At 55.2% G+C, this 12,885-nt stretch overlaps 1 protein-coding gene across 1 annotated transcript in view; it reads right to left on the bottom strand.

The window, feature by feature from the left end:
• The window catches only part of TNXB (tenascin XB), a 58,808-nt gene that overhangs the window by 6,354 nt on the left and 39,569 nt on the right, over window positions 1-12,885 (bottom strand). The window contains exons 26-35 of the mRNA XM_075019301.1: window positions 11,943-12,233; window positions 10,774-11,067; window positions 7,219-7,509; window positions 6,168-6,458; window positions 4,987-5,280; window positions 3,792-4,082; window positions 3,157-3,450; window positions 2,511-2,798; window positions 1,662-1,955; window positions 195-319 (exon numbers count right to left, since the gene is read on the bottom strand). Of these exons, the coding sequence (XP_074875402.1) occupies window positions 195-319; window positions 1,662-1,955; window positions 2,511-2,798; window positions 3,157-3,450; window positions 3,792-4,082; window positions 4,987-5,280; window positions 6,168-6,458; window positions 7,219-7,509; window positions 10,774-11,067; window positions 11,943-12,233 (2,753 nt within the window). The remainder of the gene's footprint in view (window positions 1-194; window positions 320-1,661; window positions 1,956-2,510; window positions 2,799-3,156; window positions 3,451-3,791; window positions 4,083-4,986; window positions 5,281-6,167; window positions 6,459-7,218; window positions 7,510-10,773; window positions 11,068-11,942; window positions 12,234-12,885) is intronic.

The raw sequence follows: 12,885 nt of genomic DNA, 5'->3' as shown, positions 1-12,885 counted from the left end.
TTGGGGTCCCAAGGGGTTAATGGGGTCCCTGGGGGGGCTACTGGGGTCCTACAAGGAAAGTTGGGGTCCACACAGGGGATCAGGGTCTCCAAGGAGTTATTGCAGTCTGGGGGGGTGTATTGGGGTCCCACAAGGATTATTGGGGTCTCCAGGGGGGTTATGGGGTTTCAGGGTGCTTTGGGAGGGGGTGTTACCTTCTGGGGTCCTCCGGGGGGGCCGTAGACAAGGTCATAGCCATCGAGGGGAGTGTGGGGGGGTGCCCAGTGCAGCCTGGCACTGCGGGGCCATACAGTCCCCACCCAGAGGGTCCCTGGGGCACCTGCGTGGGGGAGGGGCATGGCTGTTGACACCCACAACCCACCCCCCAGCCCCCCAAGGACCCACCCACTGGCTTCCCTTCACCTACACTTCCAGGAACCTCTCTTTGGACACCCCCACTCTGACCACCAACCCCACAGAAACTCCCATGGACTCCTCCCACCCCCAGATCCCCCCCCCGTAGCACCCCAGGGTCCCCCACCACAGCCCCCAGGGGACTCTCCCCACCAGAGACACCCCACCCAGGATGCCAACACACCATCGCTCCAACCAACCATCCAGGTGTCCAGCCAGCAACTGTCTAGCCATCCAACCATCAACTGTCCAACCATCAACTGTAAAACCATCCAACCATCAAGAATCAACCATCCAACCATCAACTGTCCAACAACCATCAAACCAACCATCCAACTGTCCAGCCAGCAACCACCCACCCACCCATCCAACCATCCCTCCATACGTCCAACTGTGCAACCATCCATCCAACCATCCTTCCATCCAACCATGTCTCCCTCCATCAAACCACCCACCAGCTTTCCAACCATCCAACCAGCCCTCCATCCATAAAACTGCCTATCCATCCAACCATCCATCCATCCAACCATCCATCCAACCATCCATCCAACCATCCATCCATCCAACCATCCATCCATCCAACCTTCCATCCATCCAACCTTCCATCCATCCAACCTTCCATCCATCCAACAACCCAGTCAATATATATCCCCGCAATGCTGCAACTCCTCCAGACGTTGCCCACCCAGCCATGTTCCCTTCCATCTACTCACACGTTCCTCTGTCCCTGACTACATGAGTCTACCCAACTGTCCATCCATCCTTCCATCCATCCAATCATCCATACAACCCTCCATTGTCTATCCATCTGTCCAGCCAACTAACCTTCAGTCCATCCACCCATTCAACCAACCAAACATCCATCCATCCATCCATTCTCCACACATCCATCAGTCTGTCCCTCTATCCCTCCAACCTTCATGCTCCCATCCTTCCATTGATCCCGCATGTAGTGGCAAGAATTTGGTCCAATTTCTCACAGGTCCGTGGATCCAGCCAGCCAAGGATCCATCCAGTCATCAAAATAGCCACAACAGCATAGAAGCAACTTCCATCCATCCTTCCATCCATCCATCCGTCCATCCATCCACCCAACCCTCCAAACTTGCATGCACTCAGCCCATCACCCACACCCTTGTTAGCACCCAAGGGATGTTCCCAGTTCCCACAAGACCCAAGGGACCAGCATAAGCCCTTCCCAACCACCTGCCACCACCCCAAAACCAGCACCCAAAGGGGACACAGAAATCGTCCACAGATGTCCTCACCTGTGACGGTGTCAGTGGAGACGGGGCCCAGATGTTTCCGACCCCACACCCCGTACAAGTTGAACTTGTAGCGGCGCGACGGTGACAGCCCAGGCACCGTCACCGTGCGGGAACCTCCATCCACGGGCAGCACCTGGGGCTGGCCTCGTGCATCCTTGTACTGCACCACGAAGGAGTCAAAGGTGCCCTCGGGGACACTCCACTCCAGCTGGACGGAGTTGGGGGTGACATGAGGGGCTGTCAGCTCGCCAAGGCGGGGCTGGGATGGTGGCTTCTCTTTTTTTGGACCTGGGGCTGCAATGGAGAGGACACAATGCAGGGCATAAAGATAAATCCAACCAGCCAGCCAGCCAGCTGTTCAACAATCAACCAAACGTTCCTCTAACAATCCATTCATCCTTAATGTGCTTTTATCTGTCCATTCAACCACCCATCCATCCATCAATCCATCCATCCCACCCTGCCTCCATCCGTGTCCATTCATCCACCCTATAAACCACCCATCCATCAATATCGTCCAATCCCTTCAACCTTGCATGCTCCCATCCATCCATCCATCCATCTCTTCCTTTCTCCATCCGTCCACCCACCCAACCTTCCATCCACTAACCCCTCCACCCAACCTTCCATCCATCCAACCATCCAACAAACATTCTTCTATTAACCTATCCCTCCATCCCTCCAAGTTTGTGTGCTCCCATTCCTCCGTCCATCCTCCAGTCAGCCCCCAAGAGATGTTCCCATTTGCCAGATGAGCCAAGGATCTTCAATGGGCCCTGCCCAACCGCCTGACAAATTCCAAACCCAGAGCACAAGGGTGACAAGAATGGATCCAGCACACTCCCTCACCTGTGATGGTGTCAAGGGAGATGGGACCCACAGGTTTCTGCCCCAACAGCCCGTATAGGTAGAAATTGTAGCGGCGCGACGGTGACAGCCCAGCCACAGTCACTGTGCGGGAACCACCGTCCACAAGCAGTGACTCAGGCTGGCCTTGTGCATCCCTGTACTGCACCGTGAAGGAGTCAAAGGTGCCTTCGGGGACGCTCCACTCCAGCTGGATGGAGTCAGGAGTGACGTGGGAGGCTGTGAGTTCGCCCAGGCGGGGCTGCGATGGTGGCTTCTCTTCTTCGGGAGCTAGGGGTGCAATGGAGAGAGGAACATCCATTCATCCACCCATCCAACAAGAAAACAAACATTCATCCACCCAATGCTCCCTCCATCTTTTATGTAATCAGTTATCTATCAATCTCATCATCGATCCATCCGTCCTCTGCACGCCTATGCTTCCATCCATCCATCCGTGCATCCATTACTCTGTCCCTCCCTCCCTCCAATCTTGCACACTCCCATCTCTGCAACCCAGGCAGCACCCAAGAGGTGTTCCCATTTCACAAGAGGCCAAACACATCCAGGGCAGATCCTTTCCCAGCTCCTGCCCCACAACAAACCCAGTTCCAAAGGGGATATAGCTGGAGCCCACAAGTACCCTCACCTGTGACAGCATCAGTAGAGATGGGACCCAGACGTTTCCGACCCCACACCCCGTACAGGTTGAACTTGTAGCGGCGCGACGGTGACAGCCCAGGCACCGTCACCGTGCGGGAACCTCCGTCCACGGGCAGCACCTGGGGCTGGCCTTCTGCATCCTTGTACTGCACCGTGAAGGAGTCAAAGGTGCCCTCGGGGACGCTCCACTCCAGCTGGACAGAGTCAGGGGTGACATGGGAGGCCGTGAGCTTGCCTAGTTGAGGCGATTGTGGTGGTTCTTCCTCCGGCTCAGCTGCAGCTGCAACACACAGGGCACAATGCCTGGCATAAACCTCCACACATCCCTCCAAAGATTCATCTATCCATATATAAATCTCTTCACACAACAAGCCACACACTCATCCAAGAACCCCTACCACAGCACTCCCTCCCTCCAGGCTCACCTTTCTCTCCCCCTCCCTTACCGCCTTCAACCCTGCCTGCACCCGTCCCACCATCCAGCCATCAAGCAACACCCCCAAAGAGAAGTTCTCATTTCCCAGATGAGCCAAGTGTCTTCCATGGGCCCTACCCCAGCTCTTGAACACTCAAAACCCAGCAACCCATTGGGTGCATGGATGGTCCAACAGCCCAACTCACCTGTGACAGCGTCAGTGGAGACGGGGCCCAGACGTTTCCGACCCCACACCCCGTACAGGTTGAACTTGTAGCGGCGCGACGGTGACAGCCCAGGCACCGTCACCGTGCGGGAACCTCCATCCACGGGCAGCACCTGGGGCTGGCCTTCTGCATCCTTGTACTGCACCGTGAAGGAGTCAAAGGTGCCCTCGGGGACGCTCCACTCCAGCTGGACAGAGTCGGGGCTGACGTGGGAGGCCGTCAGCTCGCCCAGGATGGGCTGGGATGGTGGTTCCTCTGGCTCGGCTGCAGCTGCAACAGAGAGGGCACAATGCCCGGCATTAACATCCACAGGTCCATCCAAACATTCACCATTCCTTTTGTCCATCCATCCATCCATCCAACCCTTTGTCCGTCCACCCATCCATTTTTCTGCCAAAACTTTCCTCTATCCACCCATACATTCAAGAAATCACCCCTGCAGGTATCAGTTCACCCAAGCATCCAACCACCTGTCCTTCCACCCACCCTTAACACGGTTCTACCCATCAGCCTTCCAACCATCCACACAGGCATTCTTCTACTCAGTAAGGCAGGATTTTGGTCACCCATGTCATCATCCACCAACTCGTCCATGTCTTCATCACTCCTTCCATGCACCCACCAACCCCTTTGCCTATCTCTCCATGCAACCTTCCCTCCCTCCGTTTCTCCATCCTAACATCCGTGCTTCCATCCATCCAGTCACCATTTCTCCCTGCGCGATTCCATCCATCTATCCTTGAATTAATTCCTCTATCCAACCATCCTATGACTCACCCTTCCATCAAAACACCCACCCACGCAGGCAACCATCTGTTCCATCATCTAGCCATGCAATAAACCTATTAACCAACCACACACCATCATCCATCCAACTATCCAACTATCCATCCATCCATCCAACCGTCTCCTCACCCAACGAGCAAAACACTCATCCAAGCACCCGTACCACAACGCTACCTCTCTCCAGGCTTGCCTTTCGCTCCTCCTCCCTTACCGCCTTCAGCCCTGCCTGCACCCGTCCCACCACCCAGCCACCAAGCAACAGTACCCCCAAGAGAAGTTCCCAATTCCCAGACGAGTGAAGGATCTTCCATGGGCCCTGCCCAACGTCCTGCCAGACTCCAAACCCAGCACTCCAAGGAGCCATGGATGGTCCTGTGGCCCCACTCACCTGTGACAGCGTCAGTGGAGACGGGGCCCAGACGTTTCCGACCCCACACCCCGTACAGGTTGAACTTGTAGCGGCGCGACGGTGACAGCCCAGGCACCGTCACCGTGCGGGAACCTCCGTCCACGGGCAGCACCTGGGGCTGGCCTTCTGCATCCTTGTACTGCACCGTGAAGGAGTCAAAGGTGCCCTCGGGGACGCTCCACTCCAGCTGGACAGAGTCGGGGCTGACGTGGGAGGCCGTCAGCTCGCCCAGGATGGGCTGCGATGGTGGTTCCTCCTCTGGCTTGGCTGCAGCTGCAACAGAGAGAGCACAATGCCCGGCATAAATTACCACACATCCCTGCAAACATCCATCCATCCATCCATCCATCCATCCATCCATCCATCCACCTTTCCATCCAACTAGCTGATTGTCTACCCACCATCCAGTCCAACCAACCATTCATCTCTCCAGCTCTTTGTCCATGCCGCCACCCAGGCCTCCATCACCCATTTGCATGAACAATCTTCGATATATCAGGGCATGCTATCAGTCAGCCAACCAACCACCAGCAGAGCCTTTTGCCACCCCACCAGTCTCTCCAGTTATCGCTTGGCTTCTTAGCAATGCATTCATCCCTCCACCCATCTTTTTAGCCACCCACCCACGTGTCGATCTCTCCATTCAGCCATCCATCCATCCATGCATCCATTCATCCATCCATCCGTCCCTCTCAACATTCATACTTCCATCTCCTGCAACATTCATTCATGCAACCCTCCACCCATTCAGCTCTCCATCTCTCCACACAAGCAGTCAGCCAGATATTTCACCTTCTGTGCATTCATGTTTCCAGACATCCATCCAACCACTCATCTTCCCACCCACCTTCTTCTATCGATCTGGACAAGAAACCATCCGTCCATCCAACCCTGCATCCAAACATCGATCGACGCACACAACCATCCTTATTTGCCTCCATTCAAAACACCCATCACCCAACCATCAGACACACAGATATCCCTCCACCTGCTTATCCATCCATCCGTCTGTCCATCTATCCAGCCCTCCCTCTCACTCTCTTGCCTGCTCCCATACCTATGTCTATGCAACAGTCAATACCCAAGAGATGCCCCACGTGGACCTGTTCCTGCCACATTCCAAACCCACCAACCCAAATGGAGCCCACAGATACCCTCACCTGTGACAGCATCAGTGGAGACGGGGCCCAGACGTTTCCGACCCCACACCCCGTACAGGTTGAACTTGTAGCGGCGCGACGGTGACAGCCCAGGCACCGTCACCGTGCGGGAACCTCCATCCACGGGCAGCACCTGGGGCTGGCCTTCTGCATCCTTGTACTGCACCGTGAAGGAGTCAAAGGTGCCCTCGGGGACGCTCCACTCCAGCTGGACAGAGTCGGGGCTGACGTGGGAGGCCGTCAGCTCGCCCAGGATGGGCTGGGATGGTGGTTCCTCTGGCTCGGCTGCAGCTGCAACAGAGAGGGCACAATGCCCGGCATTAACATCCACATGTCCATCCATGCACCCACCAACCCATCCATCCACACATACAATCAACCATCCAGTCCACCATCCAGCCACACACTCACCTAATCATCCATCCATCAAACCACCCAAACATCCGTCTGTCCATTCCACCAAAAAAACCCTGTCCCTCCCTATTTGCATTACATCCCTTTCTATAAGAATTTCTCCCCCAATTGGTCCTTGAGTCTGTTCCGCTCTTGAAGCATCAAAGCATGAAACCACTCACTCCTCTGACCAGGCAGACAACCAACAAAGGCCGCCAGGACCCCTCCATGCATCCACCCTTCCACACTGCCATCTAACAATGTGTCCATCCAAGCGTTCGAACCACCTGTCAATCCCTCAGTTAGCCAGACTCATACAAATGTTCGTCCATCTACTAATCCATCCATCCATCCATCCGTCCTTTGATCAATTCATCCATCCATTCACGGATGAACTAAACCAAGCTTCCATCTATCCATCTCCTCAGGGAAGCAATTAGACACCTGCCCATCCCTCCATCCATCTATCCATCCATCCACATTTCCCTCCCTCCTCCAATCTTCCATGCTCCCTTCCCTCTAACCCCGGCAGCACCCAAGAGATGTTCCCAGTTCCCACAAGGCCCCAGGGGATCAGGACAGACCCAGACCCAGCTCCTTTCCTGCTCCATACCCAGGGCACCAAGGGGGCACAGATGGGGCCCACAGACCCACTCACCGGTGACGGTGTCAGTGGAGACGGGGCCCAGACGTTTCCGACCCCACACCCCGTACAGGTTGAACTTGTAGCGGCGCGACGGTGACAGCCCAGGCACCGTCACCGTGCGGGAACCTCCGTCCACGGGCAGCACCTGGGGCTGGCCTTCTGCATCCTTGTACTGCACCGTGAAGGAGTCAAAGGTGCCCTCGGGGACGCTCCACTCCAGCTGGACAGAGTCGGGGCTGACGTGGGAGGCCGTCAGCTCGCCCAGGATGGGCTGGGATGGTGGTTCCTCTGGCTCGGCTGCAGCTGTAATAGAGAGGGCACAATGCCCGGCATTAACATCCACAGGTCCATCCAAACATTCACCATTCCTTTTGTCCATCCATCCATCCATCCAACCCTTTGTCCGTCCACCCATCCATTTTTCTACCAAAACTTTCCTCTATCCACCCATACATTCAAGAAATCACCCCTGCAGGTATCAGTTCACCCAAGCATCCAACCACCTGTCCTTCCACCCACCCTTAACACGGTTCTACCCATCAGCCTTCCAACCATCCACACAGGCATTCTTCTACTCAGTAAGGCAGGATTTTGGTCACCCATGTCATCATCCACCAACTCGTCCATGTCTTCATCACTCCTTCCATGCACCCACCAACCCCTTTGCCTATCTCTCCATGCAACCTTCCCTCCCTCCGTTTCTCCATCCTAACATCCGTGCTTCCATCCATCCAGTCACCATTTCTCCCTGCGCGATTCCATCCATCTATCCTTGAATTAATTCCTCTATCCAACCATCCTATGACTCACCCTTCCATCAAAACACCCACCCACGCAGGCAACCATCTGTTCCATCATCTAGCCATGCAATAAACCTATTAACCAACCACACACCATCATCCATCCATCCAACTATCCATCCATCCATCCAACCGTCTCCTCACCCAACGAGCAAAACACTCATCCAAGCACCCGTACCACAACGCTACCTCCCTCCAGGCTTGCCTTTCGCTCCTCCTCCCTTACCGCCTTCAGCCCTGCCTGCACCCGTCCCACCACCCAGCCACCAAGCAACAGTCCCCCCAAGAGAAGTTCCCAATTCCCAGACGAGTGAAGGATCTTCCATGGGCCCTGCCCAACGTCCTGCCAGACTCCAAACCCAGCACTCCAAGGAGCCATGGATGGTCCTGTGGCCCCACTCACCTGTGACAGCGTCGGTAGAGACGGGGCCCAGACGTTTCCGACCCCACACCCCGTACAGGTTGAACTTGTAGCAGCGCGACGGTGACAGCCCAGGCACCGTCACCGTGCGGGAACCTCCGTCCACGGGCAGCACCTGGGGCTGGCCTTCTGCATCCTTGTACTGCACCGTGAAGGAGTCAAAGGTGCCCTCGGGGACGCTCCACTCCAGCTGGACAGAGTCGGGGCTGACGTGGGAGGCCGTCAGCTCGCCCAGGATGGGCTGCGATGGTGGTTCCTCCTCTGGCTTGGCTGCAGCTGCAACAGAGAGAGCACAATGCCCGGCATAAATTACCACACATCCCTGCAAACATCCATCCATCCATCCATCCATCCATCCATCCACCTTTCCATCCAACTAGCTGATTGTCTACCCACCATCCAGTCCAACCAACCATTCATCTCTCCAGCTCTTTGTCCATGCCGCCACCCAGGCCTCCATCACCCATTTGCATGAACAATCTTCGATATATCAGGGCATGCTATCAGTCAGCCAACCAACCACCAGCAGAGCCTTTTGCCACCCCACCAGTCTCTCCAGTTATCGCTTGGCTTCTTAGCAATGCATTCATCCCTCCACCCATCTTTTTAGCCACCCACCCACGTGTCGATCTCTCCATTCATCCATCCATCCATCCATGCATCCATTCATCCATCCATCCCTCTCAACATTCATACTTCCATCTCCTGCAACATTCATTCATGCAACCCTCCACCCATTCAGCTCTCCATCTCTCCACACAAGCAGTCAGCCAGGTATTTCACCTTCTGTGCATTCATGTTTCCAGACATCCATCCAACCACTCATCTTCCCACCCACCTTCTTCTATCGATCTGGACAAGAAACCATCCGTCCATCCAACCCTGCATCCAAACATCGATCGACGCACACAACCATCCTTATTTGCCTCCATTCAAAACACCCATCACCCAACCATCAGACACACAGCTATCCCTCCACCTGCTTATCCATCCATCCGTCTGTCCATCTATCCAGCCCTCCCTCTCACTCTCTTGCCTGCTCCCATACCTATGTCTATGCAACAGTCAATACCCAAGAGATGCCCCACGTGGACCTGTTCCTGCCACATTCCAAACCCACCAACCCAAATGGAGCCCACAGATACCCTCACCTGTGACAGCATCAGTGGAGACGGGGCCCAGACGTTTCCGACCCCACACCCCGTACAGGTTGAACTTGTAGCGGCGCGACGGTGACAGCCCAGGCACCGTCACCGTGCGGGAACCTCCGTCCACGGGCAGCACCTGGGGCTGGCCTTCTGCATCCTTGTACTGCACCGTGAAGGAGTCAAAGGTGCCCTCGGGGACGCTCCACTCCAGCTGGACAGAGTCGGGGCTGACGTGGGAGGCCGTCAGCTCGCCCAGGATGGGCTGGGATGGTGGTTCCTCTGGCTCGGCTGCAGCTGCAACAGAGAGGGCACAATGCCCGGCATTAACATCCACAGGTCCATCCAAACATTCACCATTCCTTTTGTCCATCCATCCATCCATCCAACCCTTTGTCCGTCCACCCATCCATTTTTCTACCAAACCTTTCCTCTATCCACCCATACATTCAAGAAATCACCCCTGCAGGTATCAGTTCACCCAAGCATCCAACCACCTGTCCTTCCACCCACCCTTAACACGGTTCTACCCATCAGCCTTCCAACCATCCACACAGGCATTCTTCTACTCAGTAAGGCAGGATTTTGGTCACCCATGTCATCATCCACCAACTCGTCCATGTCTTCATCACTCCTTCCATGCACCCACCAATCCCTTTGCCTATCTCTCCATGCAACCTTCCCTCCCTCCGTTTCTCCATCCTAACATCCATGCTTCCATCCATCCAGTCACCATTTCTCCCTGCGCGATTCCATCCATCTATCCTTGAATTAATTCCTCTATCCAACCATCCTATGACTCACCCTTCCATCAAAACACCCACCCACGCAGGCAACCATCTGTTCCATCATCTAGCCATGCAATAAACCTATTAACCAACCACACACCATCATCCATCCAACTATCCAACTATCCATCCATCCATCCAACCGTCTCCTCACCCAACGAGCAAAACACTCATCCAAGCACCCGTACCACAACGCTACCTCTCTCCAGGCTTGCCTTTCGCTCCTCCTCCCTTACCGCCTTCAGCCCTGCCTGCACCCGTCCCACCACCCAGCCACCAAGCAACAGTACCCCCAAGAGAAGTTCCCAATTCCCAGACGAGTGAAGGATCTTCCATGGGCCCTGCCCAACGTCCTGCCAGACTCCAAACCCAGCACTCCAAGGAGCCATGGATGGTCCTGTGGCCCCACTCACCTGTGACAGCGTCAGTGGAGACGGGGCCCAGACGTTTCCGACCCCACACCCCGTACAGGTTGAACTTGTAGCGGCGCGACGGTGACAGCCCAGGCACCGTCACCGTGCGGGAACCTCCATCCACGGGCAGCACCTGGGGCTGGCCTTCTGCATCCTTGTACTGCACCGTGAAGGAGTCAAAGGTGCCCTCGGGGACGCTCCACTCCAGCTGGACAGAGTCGGGGCTGACGTGGGAGGCCGTCAGCTCGCCCAGGATGGGCTGGGATGGTGGTTCCTCCTCTGGCTTGGCTGCAGCTGCAACAGAGAGAGCACAATGCCCGGCATAAATTACCACACATCCCTGCAAACATCCATCCATCCATCCATCCATCCATCCATCCACCTTTCCATCCATCTAGCTGATTGTCTACCCACCATCCAGTCCAACCAACCATTCATCTCTCCAGCTCTTTGTCCATGCCGCCACCCAGGCCTTCATCACCCATTTGCATGAACAATCTTCGATATATCAGGGCATGCTATCAGTCAGCCAACCAACCACCAGCAGAGCCTTTTGCCACCCCACCAGTCTCTCCAGTTATCGCTTGGCTTCTTAGCAATGCATTCATCCCTCCACCCATCTTTTTAGCCACCCACCCACGTGTCGATCTCTCCATTCAGCCATCCATCCATCCATGCATCCATTCATCCATCCATCCCTCTCAACATTCATACTTCCATCTCCTGCAACATTCATTCATGCAACCCTCCACCCATTCAGCTCTCCATCTCTCCACACAAGCAGTCAGCCAGGTATTTCACCTTCTGTGCATTCATGTTTCCAGACATCCATCCAACCACTCATCTTCCCACCCACCTTCTTCTATCGATCTGGACAAGAAACCATCCGTCCATCCAACCCTGCATCCAAACATCGATCGACGCACACAACCATCCTTATTTGCCTCCATTCAAAACACCCATCACCCAACCATCAGACACACAGCTATCCCTCCACCTGCTTATCCATCCATCCGTCTGTCCATCTATCCAGCCCTCCCTCTCACTCTCTTGCCTGCTCCCATACCTATGTCTATGCAACAGTCAATACCCAAGAGATGCCCCACGTGGACCTGTTCCTGCCACATTCCAAACCCACCAACCCAAATGGAGCCCACAGATACCCTCACCTGTGACAGCATCAGTGGAGACGGGGCCCAGACGTTTCCGACCCCACACCCCGTACAGGTTGAACTTGTAGCGGCGCGACGGTGACAGCCCAGGCACCGTCACCGTGCGGGAACCTCCGTCCACGGGCAGCACCTGGGGCTGGCCTTCTGCATCCTTGTACTGCACCGTGAAGGAGTCAAAGGTGCCCTCGGGGACGCTCCACTCCAGCTGGACAGAGTCGGGGCTGACGTGGGAGGCCGTCAGCTCGCCCAGGATGGGCTGGGATGGTGGTTCCTCTGGCTCGGCTGCAGCTGCAACAGAGAGGGCACAATGCCCGGCATTAACATCCACAGGTCCATCCAAACATTCACCATTCCTTTTGTCCATCCATCCATCCATCCAACCCTTTGTCCGTCCACCCATCCATTTTTCTACCAAACCTTTCCTCTATCCACCCATACATTCAAGAAATCACCCCTGCAGGTATCAGTTCACCCAAGCATCCAACCACCTGTCCTTCCACCCACCCTTAACACGGTTCTACCCATCAGCCTTCCAACCATCCACACAGGCATTCTTCTACTCAGTAAGGCAGGATTTTGGTCACCCATGTCATCATCCACCAACTCGTCCATGTCTTCATCACTCCTTCCATGCACCCACCAATCCCTTTGCCTATCTCTCCATGCAACCTTCCCTCCCTCCGTTTCTCCATCCTAACATCCATGCTTCCATCCATCCAGTCACCATTTCTCCCTGCGCGATTCCATCCATCTATCCTTGAATTAATTCCTCTATCCAACCATCCTATGACTCACCCTTCCATCAAAACACCCACCCACGCAGGCAACCATCTGTTCCATCATCTAGCCATGCAATAAACCTATTAACCAACCACACACCATCATCCATCCAACTATCCAACTATCCATCCATCCATCCAACTGTCTCCTCACCCAACGA

This window comes from Buteo buteo, chromosome 32 (genome assembly GCF_964188355.1).
Source record: "Buteo buteo chromosome 32, bButBut1.hap1.1, whole genome shotgun sequence".
NCBI classification, from domain to species: Eukaryota; Metazoa; Chordata; class Aves; order Accipitriformes; family Accipitridae; genus Buteo; species Buteo buteo.
This window is presented reverse-complemented; position numbering and strand designations above follow the sequence as displayed.